This window comes from Eptesicus fuscus, chromosome 14 (genome assembly GCF_027574615.1).
Source record: "Eptesicus fuscus isolate TK198812 chromosome 14, DD_ASM_mEF_20220401, whole genome shotgun sequence".
In the NCBI taxonomy this organism is placed as follows: Eukaryota; Metazoa; Chordata; class Mammalia; order Chiroptera; family Vespertilionidae; genus Eptesicus; species Eptesicus fuscus.
The window spans coordinates 72320941-72342722 of record NC_072486.1 but is presented as its reverse complement, the minus strand read 5'-3'; the positions used below and the strand labels follow the sequence as shown (position 1 = coordinate 72342722).

Genomic DNA, 21782 nt, shown 5'->3' with positions numbered 1-21782 from the left:
CTTTCTTCTCTAGAATGTCACTTTCAGGTGGGACAGAATTTTTAAGAAATCTGTTTACTACTTTTATCTCAGTTGAACAGTGCCAGGAACATATTAGCTTCTCAAGAACCAGTTGAATAATGAATTACAGAATGGATTGGATGTAAAAAGAAATAGAAATTATAGAGAAGGAGAAAAAATGGCAGCCAAAGAGGCAGACCTTCTGCCAGGGCCAGACTGGAAATAAAACTAAATTAGAGGACATTCACCTGGGCTTACTAACTGAGGTCCAGCTGAGGAGGAGACTTATATCAAGAAAGGACAGAAAACACCTGGAGACCGGTAGGAAGGGTGAGGTTGGAACTGACCCAGCTCCCAGGAGTGCCAGGCCGAGAATGAGGAGAGAGATCCCGGCTACCGGAGGGTCTGTTCCCTCAGAAGATAGAGGCCCGGAACCCAGGCTGGGCTCCACAGCTCGGAGCACCAGAGCCGAGATCAGTGCCACATAACATCCAGGCATGAAAAGTGGCAGGCCTGCAGGCCACGGCGGAGTCTGAAGCTGGTAGATTGAAGCCTGCTGGAGAGAAAGCCAGTCACAGTTTCCATTCTTTCTTTTTTGAAACCCAGAGCACAGTTTTCATGTGCAGCTACTCACCCAAGGATTTGGTGTAGGGAGGGAGGTGTGGGCTTCAGGTACCTAAGGAGAGCTGGGGTGGGAAGCATTGTGGGGAGACGTGAGCAGCCAGGAGTATTTGGTCCTAGGTCCCCAAACCAAAACGGCCATTTTTTCCTGAGAGGAGCCAGCTGCTCCCAGTAGCCAGAGGGCAGAAAAAGGAAAAACCCTGCCATAGGTGATACAGCCTGTCCTACCTCAGGATCCCTGCATGTCACTCCCTGTGTTTTGACCTTTTCATGGGGAACAAAAGCAGAGGCCCAGCCTACAGGTTTGAACAGTCTCATGAGCTTCAGTGACTCGATTGGCAGAGGGGCTGTCCACCCCACTATCCTGGGAACCAGACTGGTATATTGCCCGCACTAGAGAGCTGATTAAACTCCAGGTTTCCAGGTTTCCAGCCGACCCCCTGGTCTCCAGACAAGGACCTCTTTCAGCTGAGGGCAGAGTAATATTTTGAGCCATTTGTAGAGGAGTAGCTCTGGGAGAGGTAAACACACCCACCACATTCCCTGAAAGCTAAATAGTCGTCACCGCCCCCCCAAAACACACCCACAAAAAAACCCCCAAAAAACTAACCCTTTCAGTAACAGACTTTTGAGTGATTAAGATTGACAGCTGGCTAGCAGGCAAAGGCGGGCAGAGGTGAAGCCTGGGGAATAGGGTAACTGCTGACCCAACCCTGGGCCCCATGCTGTTAACAAACCTACTTTACAGGGCAGATGGCCCCTCCTGCTTACAGCCAAGGCCTGTGGAGACAGACACAAATGGTGGATCACTTGGAGCTTCAAGCAGGCTGCTGAGAGCCGAAGGAGAACAGTTCCTGACAATGGTTAGCACTTAAGTACTTCACAAGAATCCAGAATTGGCAGACAGAACAGAAGAGTAGGACTCAAAGGGAGCCCCATGGGACACTAAAATCTGCTGAAATGAATGCCACTTTACTTTTTATTTATTTTCTCTTTTATTTATTTTATTTTTTCTTTCTTTTCCCCCTGTTTTAAATCTTCTTTATCTATCTGTTTTATTGATTTGTTATTATGCTAGTCTCTGTTGTTTTGTTCATATATCTAATTTTCCTGTGCCCTTTTCCTACCAATTTTGTTTAATTTTTTTCACTACCCAATTTTATTTTCTCTTTTCTTTCTCTTTCCTTTTTCTTCTGCTTTCTCATCTTTTTTCCTTTTCAAAAATTTCATTTCATTTCTTCCTCTTTTATTTTAAACCGTTTTCCTTCCCTAATTCTTTATTATGATTTTCTTTATTTTAGCTCTACATCTACATATTCCATCCCCCTTTTTGTTGTTTTTTGTTTGTACTTTTGTTTTTTGTTTTGTTTTCTCATATTTCTTTTTTTCTATCATTCTTGCTCTCTTTTCTCTTTCCTAATTATCTCTTCTATAGGGTTACTTTTGTTGGTGCTGTAGGGGTCTTGTGTATGTTTTTCTTTTGTTTTGTATTTTGCTGTGTTGTATTTTGTTCCCTTCAGTCAGCACCTCCACAAAAGCACGCATGACGTAGTCAGGAGTAAGCCACATAGCCAGCCTGAGAGGAGACTCCTTCCACGAATGGGACAATACCATTCAACACCAGGAGAACCCAAATAACTCAAGTAAGGGGCTTTGCTAGAGAACCCAGCTTGGGAGACCTAAGACTGCACCACTGGGTCCCACAAAACATCTACTACATAAGACCACTCCACAAAATCTGGGAGGCATAGCAGTTTGATCTAATAAACAGAAACAAAAACAAAGAGACAGCATAAAGGGGAAGACAATAAAACAACCCCCAAATGAAAGAAAAGGAGGAATCACCAGGAAAGGAACTACATGAAATGGAGGTAAAGAATTTGTCAGATAAAGAATTCAAAGTAATGGTAATAAGGGTGCTCAAACAATTCAGTGAGAACTACAAGCAACTTAATGAGAATTATAGGGGTCTCAGTGAGAGCTACACCAACATGAAAAGAAGGCTTGAAACAATAAATAAAAATCCATTGGAAATGAGGAATGACATAGCTGAAATAAAGAACTCCCTGGAAGGATTCAACAGTAGACTAGAAAAAGCTGAGGACTGAATCAGTGAATTAGAAGACAAGGTAGGAAAAAACACCCATTCAGAGCAGAAAATGGAAAAAAAAAATTTAAAGCAAGAAGAGAGTCTAAGGGAGCTTTGGGACAACATGAAACATAACAACATTCGAATTATAGGGGTACCAGAAAGAGAAGAATCCAAGCAAGGAATAGAAAACCTGTTTGAAGAAATAATGGCAGAAAATTTCCCTAACCTGGTGAAGGAAAAAGTTACTTAAGTTCAGGAAACAGAGTCCCAATCAAGATGAACCCCAAAAGACCAACATCTAGGCACATAGTAATTAAAATGACAAACATTAAAGGCAAATAAAGAATCTTAAAGGCTGCAAGAGATAGAAAGTTACCGACAAGGGAGCTCCCATTAGACTGTCAGCTGACTTCTCAATAGAAACACTTCAGGCCAGAAGGGAATGAAAACCCAGGGACTGAACCCAAGATTACTATATTCAGCAGGGTTAGTATTCAAAATGGTGGGTAAAATAAAGAGCTTAGCAGATTTAAAAAAAAAAAAAGTTAAAAGAGTTTATTAACACACCATATCATCACTGCAAGAAATGCTAAAGGGAGTGTTGTAAGAAAAATAAGTAGAGAGAAAGAGAAGAACACAGGTATAAAGAATAAGAATGGCAATAAAGAAGTACTTAATAATAACCTGAATTGTAAATATATTAAATCCTCCAATCAAAATACATAGGTTAGCTGAATGGATAAGAAAACATTACCCATATATGTGCTGTCTACAAGAGACTCACCTCAGGACAAAGGCATCACACAGAATGATAATGAAGGGATGGGAAAAAAAACTTCCTGAACAAATGGAAATGAAACAAAATCTGGGGTAGCAATACTCATATCTGAAAATAGATTTCTTTTTTTTTTTATTGAGTTTTTACAGAGAGGAAGAGAGAGGGATAGAGAGTTAGAAACATCGATCAGCTGCCTCCTGCACACCCCCTACTGGGGATGTGCCCGCAACCAAGGTACATGCCCTTGACCGGAATCGAACCTGGGACCCTGGAGTCCGCAGGCCGACGCTCTATCCACTGAGCCAAACCGGTTTCGGCTGAAAATAGATTTCAAAGTGAAGGCCATAACAAGAGATAATGAAAGCCACTACATAATAGTAAAGGGATAGATAAAACAAGAGGATATAACTCCAGTAAACATATATGCATCCAATACTGGAACATCCAAATATATTTATATTTTTAAAAACGAAGATTTTAAGGGAGAGATCGACAAAAATAAAATGGTAGTAGGGGACTTTAACGCCCTACTAATATCACTGGGTATTAGTATCCAGACAAAACACCAAGAAGGAAACAGCAATCCTAAACGACACACTAGATCAGATGGAATTAATTGACATTTTACCCCAAAGCTACAGAATATACATTCTTCTCAAGTGCACATGGGACATTTTCAAAGATAGACCACATTTTAGGACACAAGCTAAGTCTCTACAAGTTCAAGAAGACTGAAATCATATCAAGCATCTTCTCGGTTCATAATGGCGTGAAATTAGAAATCAACTACAATAAAAACACTAAAAACATTCAAACACCTGGAGGCCAAATAGCATTAAACAATGACGGTTACCAAAGAGATCAAGGAAGAAATAAAACATCCTGAAACAAATGAAAATGAACACACAGCAATCCAAACCCTATGGGACACAGTGAAAGCAGTCCTGAGAGGGAAGCCTTACAGGCCTACCTCAAAAAACAAGAAAAAATTTTAATGAGCTATTTAACACTAAACATAAAGAATTAGAAAGAGAACAATAAGAAAAGCCCAGAGTATGAAGAAGAAAGGAAATAATAAAGATCACAGTGGAAATAAATGACATAGAAGCTAAAAAAACCACCACCAATACAAAAGATAGTAAAACCAAGAGCTGGTTCTTTGAAAAGATAAAAAAGATTGATGAACCATTTGCCAGACTCATCAAGAAACAGAGAGAGGCCGAAACCAGTTTGGCTCAGTGGATAGAGCGTCGGCCTGCGGACTCAAGGGTCCCGGGTTCGATTCTGGTCAGGGGCATGTGCCTTGGTTGCGGGCACATCCCCAGTGGGGGGCTGTGCAGGAGGCAGCTGGTCGATGTTTCTCTCTCATCGATGTTTCTAACTCTCTGTCCCTCTCTCTTCCTCTCTGTAAAATATCAATAAAATATATTAAAAAAAAAAAAGAAACAGAGAGAGGACCCAATAAATAACAAATGAAAGAGGTGAAGAAATAACAACTCACCCCATAGAAATACAAAGGTTTGTAAAAATGTCTATGAACAGCCATATTCCAACAAACTGGACAACCTGGACAAAATGTTTATATTCCTAGAAAAATGCAATCTTCCAAAAGTCAGTCAGGAAGAATCATAAAACATGAATAGGCCAATAACTACTGATACAATTGAAGCTGTAATAAAAAAATAAAAAAAATTACCTGCAAACAGAAACCCTGGTCCAGTCAGCTTCACAGGGGAGTTTTACCAAACATTCAAAGAAGAACTAACACTACTCTCCTCAAACTACTCCAGAGAATCCAAAAGGGAGGAACACTTCCAATTTTTTTTTATGAGGCCAGCATTATCCTAATTCCAAAACCATATAAAGACACTACAAAGAGAATTATAGGCCAATATTCCTGATGAACATAGATGCTAAAATCCTGACCAAAATATTAGCAAATCAGATCCAGAAATATCTTAAAAAGTTCATACACCCTGATCAAGTGGGATTTATTCTGGAGATGAAAGTCTGGTACGATATTTGCAAATCAATAAATATGATACATCACATAAACAGATTGCAAAACAATACATGATTATATTAATTGATGCAGAAAAAGCATTTGACAAAATCCAATACCCTTTTATGATAAAAACTCTCAGTAAAGTGGGAATAATGGGATCATACTCACCATAATAAAGGCCGTATATGACAAATATTCAGTCGACACAATACTCAATGGGCAAAAACTAAAACCATTTTCCCTAAGAACAGGAACAAGACAGGGATGTCCACTTTCACCACTCTTACTTAACATAGTACTGGAAGTCCTAGCCATAGTGAACAGACAAGGTGTAAGGAAAACTGTCATTTTGTGCAGATTGCATGATATTGTACATAGAAAAAGCCTAAAGATTCCATAAAAACTGCTATCTATAATAATAAAAGGATAATATGCTAATTAGACTGGACATCTTCCAGATGTCATTCTGGATGTCCTTCCTGATGAAACTGGGGCTAGAGGGAAGCTGGTCCAGTCCCGGGTGCCTGCGGGCAGCCCAAGGGAAGCCAGCCCAGGTCCCGGGTGCCTGCTTGCAGCCGGAGGAGGGAAGCCCAGGTCCCGGGTGCCAGAGGGAAGCTGGTCCCGGCAGCCAGGGGAAGGAAGGCCTATTCTTGCACGAATATTCGTGCATCGGGCCTCTAGTATTTAATAAATGAATTTGGCAATGTAGCCAGATACAAAATTGACACCCAGAAATGAACTCACAGAAAGAGAAACTAATCATGTAGCCAGATACAAAATTGACACCAATAATGAACTCACAGAAAGAGAAACTAATAAAACAATCCCATTTATCATTGCAACAAGAAAATTAAGATACTTAGGAATAAACTTAACCAAGGAGGTAAAAGACCTGTATTCGGAACACTACAGAATATTGAAAAAAGAGATAGAGGAAGATATGAACAAGTTGAAGAATATACCGTGTACATGAATTGGTAGAATCAACATCATTAAAATGTCCATACTACCCAAAGCAATCTACAGATTCAATGCAATCCCTATTAAAATACCAACAGCATATTTCACAGACCTAGAACAAACACTCAAAAAATTTATATGGAACCAAAAAAGACTGCAAATAGCTGCAGCAATCTTGAGAAAGAAGAACAAAGTTGGAGGAATCACAATACCAGATACCAAGTTATACTACAAAGCCACTGTACTCAAAACAGCCTGGTACTGGCACCAGAATAGGCATATACTAGTAGATCAGTGGAACAGAACAGAGAATCCAGAAATCAACCCAAGCCATTATGTTCAATTAATATTGGACATGAAAACAAGGACATACAGTGAAGTAATGACAGTCTCTTCAATAAATGGTATTGGGAAGATTGGATAGGTACATGCAAAAATTTAAATTAGACCACCAACTTATACCGCACACAAGAGTAAATTCAAAATGTATGAAAGATTTAATTGTTTAAGTCATGAAACCATAAAAATCTTAGAAGAAACCATAGGCAGCAAAAGCTAAGACATCTCTCGTAGCAATATGTTTGCCAATACATCTCCTAGGGCAAAGGAAACTAAGGAGAAAATAAACATGGGACTACATAAAAATAAAAGGCTTCTGCATAGCAAAACAAACCATCAACAAAATGAAAAAAGAGCCCACTGTATGGGAGAACACATTTGCCAATGATACATCCAATAAGGGGTTAATTTCCAATGTATAAAAGGAACTCACAGAACTTAACAAAAGGAAGACAATCTAATTAAAAACTGGGCAAAGGGCCTAAATAGACACTTCTCCAAAGTGGACATACAGAAGGCAAGAGACATATGAAAAATGCTCAAAGTCACTAATCATCAGAGAGATGCATATTAAAACAACGATGAGGTTTAAAACATCCTCACCTGTTAGAATGGCTATCATCAACAAATCATCAAATGACAAGTGTTGGTGAGGATGTGGAGAAAAGGGAAACCTAGTTCATGGCTGGTGGGAATGCAGACTGTAGAAAACAATATGGTGTTCCTTCAAAAAATTAAAAATGGAACTCCCATTTGACCCAGTAATCCCACTTATAGGAATATATCCTAAGAAATCAGAAACACCAATCAGAAAGAATATATGCACCCCTATGTTCATAGCAGCTCAATTTACAATAGCTAATATCTGGAAACAGCCTAAGTGCCCATCAATAGATGATTGGATAAAAATAAAACAGTGGTACATTTACACAATGGAATACTATGTAGCTGTAAAAATGCAAGAATCTTACCATTTGCAACTGCATGGATGGACATGGTGAGTATTATGTTAAATGAAATAAGCCAGTTGGAGAAAGATAAGTATCACATGATCACACTCATATGTGGAATCTAATGAGCAAAATAAACTGATGAACAAAATAGATCTAGAGAGGTAAAAACATTTAACAGGCTGATGAATTTCAGAGGGAAGGTGGAGGTTGGTGGGTGGGCGTGGATTAACTGGGAAACTTACATGCATACTAGGAGCCCAGCACTTGATTCGAAATCGTGCGTCGCCGCCCACCCTCGAGTTGTGGGTCTGGCCCTGCCTCGGTCCCTGGGCCCCACAGCAGCCGTGGCCACTGCTGATCAGGCCCTCCCCCAGTGTTGCGCTCAACCTCCTCCTGTCTGGTCGACCCATTACGGCATCCTGGTTAATTAGCATATTTCTCTATTTTTATATATATATATATATATATATATGTATGTATGTATATATGTATGTATATAGATATGCATAGCCCATGGACACAGACAATAGAGTGATTAAGACCTGGGAGGATTGGGTGTGGGGTTGGGAGGAGTCTGTGGCAGAAAAACAAACAAACAAAGGGATCATCTGCAATACTTTCAACAATAAAGATAAATTAAAAAAATAAAAATACATAATATTAAAAAACAAAATAAAGAAATTATATAATCAAGGAAACCTAAGAGTCCACTGGTTTCTTGCTTAAGCTTCTTGGCGATGGTCATACCATTTTCGAAAAGGAGAACAAGGAGGGAGCAGGTTTTCATTGTAAAGCAGGGATTCTGTTCTGGCCATCATGTTTGAGATGCCTATTTTACCTTGAGGTGGAGATTTCATAAAAATCTTGGACATGTGTTTAGAACTCAGGGGTGAGGAGTTTGGGCGTTATCAGTACATGTGTAGGGTTTAATGCCATGGTGTTGAGTGAGAGCATGTATATAGAGATGTAGATACAGAAGGAAGAAGGTTAGGAAGTGATCCCCAGAGGTCTCCAACACTGACAGGCTGGGAAGGTGAGAAACATCTGGTGGCTTTGAGACGGAGCACTAGGAATGGTAGGAGGGACACCAAGAGAATGTGATATCATGGAAGCTGAAGGAACCAAAATAATTGAGAGTAGTGGAAGGGGCCTGAGAGAGAGAAAGACAAAAATAAGTGGAAAGGATGACACTGGTGGTCTTAGTGTAGCTACAGAGGAAGTTTAGTGGGAGTAGTGATGTACGATAGCTGGACGTTGGTACATTATGGTCAGAGAGTTGTGTATTTTAGATGGAACATGTCTAGATGTCAAGGTCCAGGGTTTGTCTTGGTCCTTGGGTTACTTTGTTGTAGCTGAGGGGCAGTGTTTTGCTTTGAGATGGTAAGACAATCAAGAATCTAGGATATCAGATGGGATGTTTACATGGACTGTGATCATCTACAGTGAGGGTAGCACTTGAGGTTAAAGAGTAAGACTATATAAAGCTGTCACTGCTATGTAAGTCTGTTACTTGGTAGAAAACATGGTCAAAGGATGGTGGCGGATGGTGGCAGGTGTTGGATTATTATGGCATGAGCCTCAGAGAAGGAACTGCCTCCCAAGTGCTGAGCAGTAAGGGTTTGGACTTGCTTGAAGAACTGAGAGAAGCCTGTCCTGCATCTTGCCTGGCAGGCACAAGTTTTGTGGGTGAATTTAAGAGACAGCACAACCAGTGAACTCAGACTCATGTTCTGTAAATAGCTTATGGATGTGTCAGTGAATTGTGTATCACGGAGTCCCGTTCCAGGGGGTTCAACGGAAAGACTGGGGGAGGAAAGAGAATATTGGAAGGCAAAGGATTACAGAGCAGTGTAGGGATGAATGTCAAAGGTCGAACAAAGTACTGAACTTCTGCCTGTTGCTCTTAAAGCATATTTCATAATACTTAACTTTTAGCATGACCCTATTGTGAAATGCCTGCCAGGGTGAGCATTTATTGACTGTGCCCCAGATAACCAAATGAGTTAACTGTTTGAATAGAATTATTTACCATAACTCATGTGAATGTGGAAGGGTGTATACCAAACACAGTTACTGTAGTTTGGGCATAAAAGTCCTTCTGACAGTAAGTGTTGGCTGGTATGTTCAGCCTCTGCTGATTGAGGCGACTTCGAGAACAGGAAAGCAAAGCCATGTCACCACAGAGGGAAGGGTGCTTATTGTTGTGTGTTCCATTACCATCCTGGCTCCGGGCCATGTGAAATGCATCAAATTTTCAATTTGTTCACGATCTCAGGGCTAGGCACAGCCCCAGTTGAAGCTTTTTAAGGTGATAAAGCAAATATTATACTCAAAGTTTTACCTGTCACTTTTGAGGAGGGTATAAATCATTCTGCTCCCTAAGACAGAATAAGGCTGATTTCTTCCCTGACCTCTTCTCCACCTTCACGCTAGAGGTTCTGGAAGCTGCAGTTTAGAGTTGGGGAAATTGTACCGACATATAATAGCAGAAAAAGCAGTGGTACTATGAGACCCTTGCTTTAGGAGAGGAAAGTTTTTGACGTCTTGAAATGAGGTAAAGAATTGTCCCTGAGGATGGTAGAGGTTAAAGAAGAGAATCTTTGAAGATTTCTAAGTTCTGATGGGGGTTGTGCTTGTTTTATCTGATTAGGAACAGATAAGCTGATTAAGGAATTGATTGGGTACCAAATGGAAGAGGAACCTCATTTTATACTGAAAATATATTTACACAGAATCTGTATAAATGCAAAACGTGTCTCCTTCACTAGAACTTTTCAGGAAAATTTCCCTTTCTGGGATGAAATGAGCATAATTTTGACAGGAAAAGTAGGTGATTATTTAGGTAAGCTTCCAGCCCTTTGATTCTTCGAGCGATGCAGTCATTGATTCATTGTACTCTTTGAATGTACAACTGCTATTTCTCAGTGATGGATGTATTTACCTCATGTGCTCAGTCCAGTGAAGAACTAGTTAACTTGTGATTTAGCTAACTGTCCATCTAGATCATATTACTTTTCAATAGATGTAGCTTATTATTTTTGTTTAGGTTAGTTCTGAAAAATGACATTTTCTTATTAATGTATGCTTAAGCCTCTCAGGACTGCATTTTATAGTGGTCTGTGTAAATGGAACTCTCATGGGCTTTGAGGACCCGGGTAAACAATTCCTTCTTTCCTTTCATGGCCCTTAGTGTCAGTAAAAACCACTGCCAAAATAATACCATGCAATAGAGTGTCTTTTCTATTGTGTTTATAATTTTATTTGAACTATAATTAAATAATGTCAAGCTTACAACTGTAACAAAATAGTATCTGCTGTTTGAATGAAACACAGGCCAAATTCTATGCACTTAATTAGGCCAAGCTTGCACTGACCTCAGTAGGAATCTGGCTGTGGATCTCTTTTAATTACCCCTTCCTTAAAATATGTAAAAATTTTCACATTGCTTTCCTCACTCAAGGAACAATGCATGGACAGCTAAACTAATAAAATGTTTAAATAGATACAAATCAAACGTGAAAGTTGTTTTCATCCTGTAAGTCAGCTGAGAAAACGCATGCATACCATAGTTCTAAATTATGTCCGTAGAGTATTTCAAAACCAGTGAATTAATTCTCCTTTTAAAAAAAATGAGCTCATAAATGTTAACCTCAGAAGTGCCTCAAATTCTCCCATTGAAATAAACTTGAACTGACAATAGCCAGATGATGTAAAATTGAAACTGAAATTCTATCCTTAGCCCATCCCATGTTCTTCCCCATAGGTATTAAAGGAATCATAGCGTTTCGTTGTATGTGAACTGTAATATTTAGACAAATGGGGCATATAAATTTCTTACTGCCAGGAGAAAGCAATTACCATGTGGAGAAGATAGCTGGCAGTAAATAAACAGAGTTATGCTAGATAGTGAATGAGTTTAAACATATATTTAGAATGACTAGGCTTATAGAAAACAGACCTTTATATTTATCATATATATGCCTTCATTCAAGTTCCTTAATAGAAAGGCCAATTATGTCACCAAGGCATTTTATATTTTATTTTAGCATAAATAAATAAATTGAAATAAGCTATACTGTACAACCAAAACTAAAAAGGGAACTGGTTGCACAGAGAAAAACAAACAAATAGCATTTTGAAAATGTAGAATACCTATATGAATGTTGTGTAAGAACATTGGCCCCCCTTTATGAAGCCCCCACATTATATCTGGGTGCACTGTGAGCTGGGAGTTATCCTTGCTTGCAGATAAGAAAATCAGTTCACCTGGTGCTAAGAAACTCCACTGTCCCTGGATGTGAACTCATATCTGTCTGGTCCCAAAGGCGGTAGTGCTCTTGACTCCTGCATGTGCCATCTCTCCAGCTGCCCCAATGCCTTCTCTCTTATTTTGAAAACGCTGTGCCATTGGGGATCTTTGAAGTGGTTCTGGAGAGAATCAGGAAGGAACTTTATGACAGAAGAGGTTTCTTATTAACCTTTTGCACTCGGATGTCGAGTGTGACTCGACACGGTTAGCATCGATAGCAGCTCTTTTTATACTCTTTGAATGTATCAATAATTTGAAATATAAAAAAATCCAAATAAATAAGTTTGTATGAAAAGAAACGCCAGTTTTTTATTCTACTGCCGTGCTTTGTAAAATCTGGGGTATTTAAACAATTAAATCTCGAGGAGAATAAAGGAATCGAGAAAAAAGCAAGCGAGTGCAAAGGGTTAAGTCATCTTGTCTAAGCCTAACACTCACCCCAATGCGAAGGCACAGAGAGGGAAGGAACTTACCTTATAGTCAGTTTAACTCTAAAGGTTCCTTCAAGGTGAAATAATAGTTCTTATAATTCCTCACACCAATGTGTCAGTGGACCTGCTCTCTGGCACTCAGATGGAGAGGAATTAAGGAGTGGCTAAGCTGTAGTGCACCTGAAATTAGCAGTTATTATCTTGATATCATTACAGAATTCAAGTGCAGTGTATTAAAATCTATTAGATGAAATTATTTTTTGAGGAAATTCTCTAACTGTTGTTTAGTCAGACTTGGATCTTTTTTAGACTCTAACAATACTTTAAGGAGCTACAGAGTCAAAGCCCCAATGGAAAAAAAGAATTTTGTCTTAAGGCACTTAGAAAATAGGAAAACAAATAAAAATTAAAGTGATGAGAAATTGAACTCTTCATGACTTGAGGAATTACAAATGAAAAGTACATTTAATGAACTCCCTATGTGTCAGGAAGTAACTTTAAAAATACACATAAAAATAAAGAATAACATATTAAAAACAGCCTCACTACCCAGAATTAATAATAAATAAAAATAACAAATAAAATTTTTGTCATGTTCACCTTGTTTACTGAAAAGAAATAAAACAATGTAAAGCCATCGCCCCCATGTGACCACCATTCACCATTCACTTCCCTTGAGGTGCCAGCAAGTTGGTGTGTTTAGTTTGTTTTCGTACGTTTCTACAATAAACACTCATAAATGATTTGTAAAATTGTTTTGTGTGCATTTTAAAATTTAATTAAATTTCATCACATTCTACAATATATTTCTCCATAGTGGTTTTTTTTCCCCCACTCAAAACTCCTTGACATTTGTCCACATTAAGATATACAAAGCTTAGCTTAGTCCTTTTGCCTGCTAAGTCGCTTTTGTCATGCGAGTGTACCTCATTGATCTATCCATCCCACTGTCTGTGGCAGTGCTTCCCATCTTGGGTGGCTGCCCCGGTATGTCCCTTCAGAAGCCCGTGGGAGTGTCTCTAGGAAGAGAGCTGGGGAAGTGTTGGGTTAGAGAGTCAGTCTTTCTCAGTTTTGCCATGGAGTGCCAAACCAAATGCGTGTAAGGGGTGCTATGTTTTTCTTTTTTTTTCTTTTTTTTTTTTTTTTTTAATTTTTTTTAATTTCTTTATTGATTAAGGTGTCACATATTTGTCCTCATCCCCCCATTCCCATCCCACCCCTCTCCCCATGCATGCCCCAATCCCCTGTTGAACTTAACCGTTGGATAGGCTTATATGCATGCATACAGGTCCTTTGGTTGAACTCTCCCCCTCCCCCCACCCTCCCCCTCCCCTCCCCTATCCTCCCTCTGAGGCCCGATAGTCCGATCGATGCCTCCTTGCTTCTGGTTCTGTTCTTGTTCCTCAGTCTATGTTGTTCATCATTTCCTCTAGATGAACGAGATCATATGTCACTAGATATATACTAATAAGAACTGAATGTGAGACGAGCAATAATATTTATGCTGACAGGCAAATGAATCAATCTGTAGCGAGCTTCCCCCTGGACCAACAGTTCTTTTGAGACCCAATTTCGATGTCCAGTAGTTCCTTATGTGTACATGTCAGCACTGACCCCTCAGCTCTGGATGGTGGACAAATGGTGGTAACGGAGGTCCGACTCCCTCTGGTTTGGTCTCGGCCGAACCCAGGGGCACGGCGTCACCCAGACTAAGGGGCACGTGGCCTCACCCATACCCAAGGGGCACGTGGTTTCACCCGGGCCTGGGACCCAGCCTCACCCGGATGGATCCAGGGGCGCACGGCCTCACCCGGACCCAGGATCTGGCTTCACCCGGTGCTATGTTTTTCAAGTATAATATCACTATGAAACTTTTTATAAAACTCCTTTTAAAAATTATCCTGTTAACCAGAAGTTGCAGACTAAGGCCTGCAAGCCAAATTCGGGTTCCTGCCTGTTTTTGAAGTAAAGTTTTATTGAAACATAGTCTTACTGTCTCAGTCATGTATTGTTCATGGCTGCGTTCACGCTACAATGTCAGATCTGAATAGCTGCAAAACAGACCATCTGGCTTGCAAAGCCCAAAATATTTACTCTCTGGCTTTTTAAAGAAAAAAATTTGCTGACCCCTGTAATAATAGTGTTACCTACTATCACTCTTTTTAATTCTTTTTAATTTTGCTTATTATATTACCTAATATTAAGCAACATAAATCAAGATGATTTCAGAAAGTGATAGAAACAATGGAAAATGGTGAATGGGGTGACACTGTTAGGTAGGGTGGGTGGTAGAGAGAGTCTGAAAAGATGCCATATGAGCTGAGACCCAGAAGATGAAGAAAGCAAGGTGCAGAGAAGTTAAATAATTTGTACAAAGGGTCACAAGTGGTAAGTGGCAGGAATAACTCCAACTATAGGCTCTTTCCTCAGCTGTCTTCATATAGTCTTATAAACACTATACAACGCAGATATGTAAGTGTAGCAGAGAAGCATTAGCAAAATGGTTTAGTTCTCCAGGACTTGGCAGGCCAGAGACTGGGTTCTGATGTGCTGAAATTTGGCATCAGTATTGATGACTGGATTTGAATCATAGTCCTGTAACTAATTTTGGCTGAATCACTTAAATTTTCAGACTTCATTGTTTTTGGTGGGGTGGGCGTGGGAGGGGCCGAGTCTGTAAACTGAGCAGGTGTTTGGATGACCTCCATGGGCTCTGCTGGCTCTCACTTTCTGTGACTTTAGGAGGTGGCATTTGATCTGGGCTTTGGAGGGTGGGGTGGTTTTGACAGGCTGCCTTGAAAATGAAGGGAAAAGGTATTCCAGGTGGTGAGAACAGATTGAGCAAAAACACAGTGGCTAGTAACTGGAGAAAGAATTCCGGGAATGGTGGGTAATATCTAGTCTGACAAGGCTACAGTTTTGATCCTGTAGAAGACAGGAGAGGCAAGAGGGGTGTGGTGCTGAGCTAGGGAGGGCCTGAGAGTTAAGCTCAGGAGCTGGGGAAATGTCCCCTGGAATTACTGAAGTGGAAACATCCGGGGTCATTTTTTGAGAATCCCTGTTCAGTGACTGGCTTCTCTCTATATGAGTAGTTCCAGTGAGGGAGCCTTCTCTAGACTATCTAGTCCATTTTCAGACAGCTCTCAGTGTAAGAAAATTCTTCCTTCCATTAAATCAGAGTTTATGGTTGTAGCTGGACCTTTTCCAAGGTGTGGATAGTGGAAGGTCATTGGAAGATTTTAAAGGGTAGAGGAACCAGTTCAGGGATATATAACCTGAAGTGGCCCTGTGGCAGCACACATATAATTTGTACCCCAAAGGAAGAAACTTTAAAAAGCATTCTATTCATGAAACATGTGTTGAGCATTAGTAACCAAGAGTCTATTGCTAAGAAAGAGGTCCTGCTCTCTCACTTGTCCCAGGCTCAGGGGAGGAAGGAGCAATAGACCATGGTGACCAGGACTCTGGGAGTTTGGGGCAGGAGTACTTAACCTGGCAGATGGAGGCAAGAGGCCAGGAGTCAAAGGGCAGGTAAGGGTTCTGGATGTTGAGAACCTGGCCAGATGGATCAAGGAGGCAGAAGGGAGAGCACCCAGGCGGAGAGGGAGTGTGGGTAGAAACACCAGTGAATGTGCCTAATGTTTAAGGAACCGAAAGCTGTTCTGTGGTGGGAGCGTGGTGTGTGGACAGTAAAGTGGCTACACATGAGGCTGGCGCAGTGGGCAAGGTCTTGTCATAAGGGCTGTGTTTGCCAGGCTAAGCATTTTATATTCTGAATTTGATGAGAAGCCAGTATTCTTATATGTAGTCTTTCCTCCCCAATTTATAGAATGTACATATACCCCTTAAAAAATACTAGAACATATGGAAAATATGAAGGAAGAAATAAAACTCACCTTTAATCTCACTAACCAGAAATAAGCCCTGTTAAAACATTTGGCTCATTTCTTACCAAGTGTGTTTCTATGTGTAGATATAGAAGGAAAGCATGATCTTATTGCAAAATATAGTCTGCATCCTGCTTTTTCTAATGTAACTTTGTATGTCAGCATTTCCCAGGCCATGCCATTAAAACTTATTTGAGAATTTAATTACTAAGGGCTACATATAATGGCCCAAAAGATGACTATGACTTACATTTAAATGCCTCATAATGGAATAAAATTTAAGTTGCTTGCATTGTTCACTATCTACAATAATAAAAGCATAATATGCTAATTAGACCGGATGTCCTTCCAGACGAAGCAGGGGCTGGGAGGGAAGCTCGGGTCCTGGGTGCTGGCGGCCGGAGAGAAGCCCGGGGCCTGGATGCCAGAGGGAAGCTGGTGCTGGCAGCCTGGGGAAGGAAGGCCTACTCTTGCATGGATTTCGTGCATTGGGCCTCTAGTTATAAATAATGTTGTGATAAGCAGCCTTATTTGTAACTTGTACTCACATGTGCCTATTTCCTTGGGGTAGGTCCAGCCATGCCCGTGGTTGCCTTTTAAGCAGGGGCATGATGGACTCCACTGTATGTTTGAAAAGCGTTATGACAGCAATGTGCAGGGTGGATAGGAAAGAGGTGATCCAGAGGCAAGCAGAGCAATTTAGGCCAAGTATGAGGACATAACCTAAGGCAGTGGTCGGCAAACTGCGGCTCGCGAGCCGCCCCGGTTTGCCGCTCTGTTGACTAATGAGTTTGCCGACCACTGACCTAAGGTATTAGCAGCAAGGCCCAAGAAAAGAGGAGATGCTAATGATTCTGACCATCATGTTTGCTTGTTAATTGTTTGTTTGCATAACAGCTTTCTGTGAACCTATTGGCAGATTTTACATATTAATTTGGGGGTTTCGGGACCTCTAACGTGACTGTAGTGGGTAGGGTGAGGAGGGCAACAGGAGCTAATGGTTCTATTCTCCACGGTAGGAAATACCAAGGGGAAGAGCAGCTTTGAAGGGTTGGCTTGGGGAGGAGGAATTTATGAGCTTGGTATTAGGTGTATCAGGTAAAACTGTCAGGGAGATCGTTTATAAAGTGACCTAATATAATCACTTAGGAGAGGGTCAGAGAGGATGTGAGGATGGGGGAGCCATCCCCACAAAGATGGTTGTATTGAGACTCTGGACACGAGAGTAGTCCTAGCGATCAGGGTGTTCATGAGAAGAGAACTTGTGACACAACGGGGAGACTACCTACTCCTAAGTAGCAGACAAGTGGGAAGGGGAGAGGGAGCTGGGAGACAGGTCAGAAGAAAGCCAGAAGAGAATGGTGCTGAGGAAGCCAAGGGAGACGAGTTTCAAGGAAAAAGTCATCAAGCTGTCAAATGTTGCAGAGGTCAAGCAGGAAGAGTATGGGAGGGTGTCCACGGAGCAATTTAAGTCACCTCTCCACGGGGATGAACAGATTCAGAGGAATTGTGGGCTGGAAGCCAGATTGTAGCTATGTGGTGAGGAGTAAAGGGAGCTGGGGAGTAGTGCTCATGGCTTTTTCTAAGGAAGATAGCTTGTGAAGGGCGAGAGAGGACAAGGCGATAGCTGGAGTGAGGGGAGGCAGCGGAAAGATCACTTTTTCTTCTTGTTCATATTAAACAAGCAAAGCTAGATCTCCAAATTGTCATATGACTTCAATTACCTCTCCAACATTTGCTGTTTGCCATGATGGAAGTGCTTTTATGGGTGATTTTTTTGACATGATAGACTCTGTCCAAACTTCCAATGAAAGCACTACTGCCCACGCTCCTCCGACCTTACTTCAAGTTCTGTTTGCGCAAGCCGAGGCCCCCTGTTGGTTCATACAGTCTCATTGGATTTTAATAAGACTCCTCTCAGTTTTAAGCTTCAGCATGCCAATATTTGGAATTGCAGTTTTAAAATTGCAGAATATGACTTGTGTCCTTGAAGTTTGACCTGAGGTATTGATAAAAAAAATTGTAAATGTTTAGATGTTACAGTTCAGAGAATATTTTTATTGTATTGCCAAATGCTGAATGACGGAGAGCTTTAATCCTAACAAGCTCTAATTAGAAAGAGGAAAAAATCAAAGGGTGATGCCAACCAGAATCAAAGTGAACCAGAACAAGAAATACTTTTATTGGTTACAGAACATCAACAATGTGTGATAGTCTTATTCATTTCCTTACTAGCAATAAAAACATAGCACCTGTCTCTAGGGGCTTCAGACAGTCCTATTGAACGCACAATCATTTTGATAGGTGTTTTTCGTTGGTAATGTAATGCTCTTTGGGGCTGCAGAAAATTATTTTTAGAGATATGCTAAATTATTCTTGGCTTAAAAAACACACAATATGGCAAATGTTTCTAATGTAAGAAGTGCATAGACAATGTACTGTACCCCTGGTTTCTTGCTTATGGGTGAATTAGCCTATTTTTGAGTATTCTCTCAGCACAATTGCTTTAAAAATGTTGATGTCAAAAAGTTATCACTTTTTTTACAAGTCATTGTGTTATAATAAAATAGTTATTCATGTAGGAGATAAAATAGAGGATATATACATATATATTTATATATTTTTTTCTTTATAAAGAAAGGGTTATTTTCCTCGTAAGATGAGGTTTACCTTTCTTTAAGGTAAAGATTTTACTCTGAAATCTTTGTGCTTTCTCGTTTTTCTTTGTTTTCCAGTGAGGTTCAATATACTATTTTTAACTCTCATTGGACCTTTCTTCCGGCCATTCTGCCTAGAACCTTTAGACCAGTGGTCGGCAAACTCATTAGTCAACAGAGCCAAATATCAACAGTACAACGATTGAAATTTCTTTTGAGAGCCAAATTTTTTAAACTTAAACTTCTTCTAACGCCACTTTTTCAAAATAGACTCGCCCAGGCCGTGGTATTTTGTGGAAGAGCCACACTCAAGGGGCCAAAGAGCCTCATGTGGCTCGAGAGCCGCAGTTTGCTGACCACGGCTTTAGATCATTCCTTTAATTATTCTTTCACCATTCTTATCAACTCTTACCCTTGACTTTTCATTAAATCTAAATCATTGTGCCGAGTTTCAGCCCAACTCATCTGTCATCTTTGCTACTGATCCTGGGCAGCTGGCAGCTAAAACTTGACAATTATGCCCATTGTACCCTCTATAAATTCATCGTCTCCAACATTTTAGGCCCTCAAGACAGCCTTAGGAATGCTTGAGTATTTCCTTAGGCAGTTCTTCCCTTTGTGACTATTCTGCCCCCCATCTTTCACCCCCATCTTTCAACTTTCTCCCTGCCACCTGTTCCCTCAGTCTCAGAAAATGATCATGACTTTTGTTTTATTGAAGTAGGACTACTGAACATCCACTCCCTTTACTACCACTCCCTGTCACTACTTACATGTTTTCTCAGTCCATACCACCTTCGTTATTTTCCTACCTTTTCTCCTTTGTCACCAGGCTGCTCCACTCGAAAGGTAGTGCCTGCTTGCTTCCCCTTCTGTTCTCTGGCTTCCATACAAACTGTTCTCGATAGGTTTATATGTTAACACCTGAGAGAGAGTTTTCAACCTTCACTTTATTGAGTCCCTCTGGTATTTCAGCATTACTGAGCACTACCTCTAAGCATCTTTCTCAGTTTTTATGAAACCCCCCCCTCTTTTGAATTTTCTCCCATCTTAGAGTCTCACAAATTCAAAGTTGTCATTTCCCCAAAATAACAGGAAAAAATTTAAGCATTTAATGCTTTATGAAATAATAATGAGTGTGAATGCATATAATGCAGTATTAACTATTCTTTAAAAATTACATTATACATTTATATTACATAAATATATTACAATTCAGTGTTAGTTATACTTTTAAAAATGAGACGGATATATTAATTATTCCTTGTTTTTTTCTTTCCTAGTTAATGAAGGAGTTCCCCTTGCTAAGCATGTTCAACATCCACGAAAACCTTTTAGAGGCCCTTCTGGAGCTACAAGCATATGCTGATGTTCAGGCAGTTTTAGCAAAGTATGATGGTAAGTCCTTGGTTTTTTTAAATCTACTTGAGTATTCCTCTTTGTGATGTATTTAGTGATTAGATTGGCCTGGCTGGAGTGACTCAATTGGTTGAGCATTGTCCTGTGCACCAAAAGGTTGCTGGTTCAATTTCCTGGTCAGGGCACATACCTGGGTTGTGGTTCAATCCCTGGTCAGGAGACATACAGAAGGCAACCAGTTGATGTTTTTCTCTCACATCGATGTTTCTTTCTCTTTCTCTCTCTTTCTCCGTCTCTCTTTCTCTCCCTATCTTTAAGCATGTCCTCAGGTGAGGATTAAAAAAAGATTAGGTTGGAAGGATCATTTCAAATAGCACAGCACTTTGTTAACTATCCTCTTAGAGAATTTTTGTTAACAGTTTTATGATGGCATTTACAGAATCTTACAATTTAATGGTTAGTGGGGGCCAGAAATGTTGAGTGTCCTGTGCCACATCCTCTCCTTCCCTCCCAGCAGATTGCCCTCACACTCTTCCTGTCAATGTTCTGCTTTATTACCTCCATGGCCAGAAAACACTCAGCACCTCTGTAGGCAGCACATACCCTACTGGGACAGTGCTGACTGCTGAAGCTCCTGTTATGACCCCCACATTAGTTGACTGTGATCACTACCTGTTGGTCATGTTGAGCCCTTGCTACAGCCCTTGTGACAACTCAGTAAATATTTGAAGATAAAATTATGTCCCCTTCCTACCAGGTCTTCTCCTCATTAGCGGAAACCCCCATTTCTTCACATGAGGGACTTTGAAATCCCTTAGCTGTTCTGGTTACCATCCATGAGCTTATTCCATTTTGCCTGTTCTTTTTATTTTTAAAATCTTTATTGTTGAGAATATTACAGATGTCCCCATTTTTCCCCCCATTGCCCGCCTCCACCCAGTTTCCACCCTGCCCCAGGCCTTCACCACCCTATTGTCTGTGTCCATAAGTAATGCATATCCTATATAATAAAAGCCTAATATGCTAAGTGTCCGGTCATCCGGTCGTCCATTCAACCAATCAAAGTGTAATATGCTAATGATATGCTAAAGTCGCTCAACCACTCGCTATGACATGCACTGACCACCAGGGGGCAGATGCTCCGACCCATAAGGTTAGCTTGCTGCTGGGGTCCAGCTGATTGGGACTGAACGAGACTAGCCAGACATGCCCTGGGGCCCTCCCATGGTCCCTCCCCGGCTGGCCAACCTCCCGCATCCCTCCCCAGCTCCGATTGTGCACCTGTGGGGTCCCTCGGCCTGGCCTGCGCTCTCTCGCAATCCGGGCTGAGGGACCCCCCCCCCCCCGCCCAAGTGCACAAATTTTGTGCACTGGGCCTCTAGTATGCATAT

At 40.7% G+C, this 21782-nt stretch overlaps 1 protein-coding gene across 7 annotated transcripts in view; it reads left to right on the top strand.

The window, feature by feature from the left end:
• Window positions 1–21782, top strand: part of ST7 (suppression of tumorigenicity 7) — a 308974-nt gene that overhangs the window by 227934 nt on the left and 59258 nt on the right. For all 7 annotated transcript variants that reach the window (XM_054725931.1, XM_054725934.1, XM_054725933.1 and 4 more), the window contains one exon: window positions 20316–20430. In XM_054725931.1, coding sequence (XP_054581906.1) covers window positions 20316–20430 — 115 coding nt within the window. The remainder of the gene's footprint in view (window positions 1–20315; window positions 20431–21782) is intronic.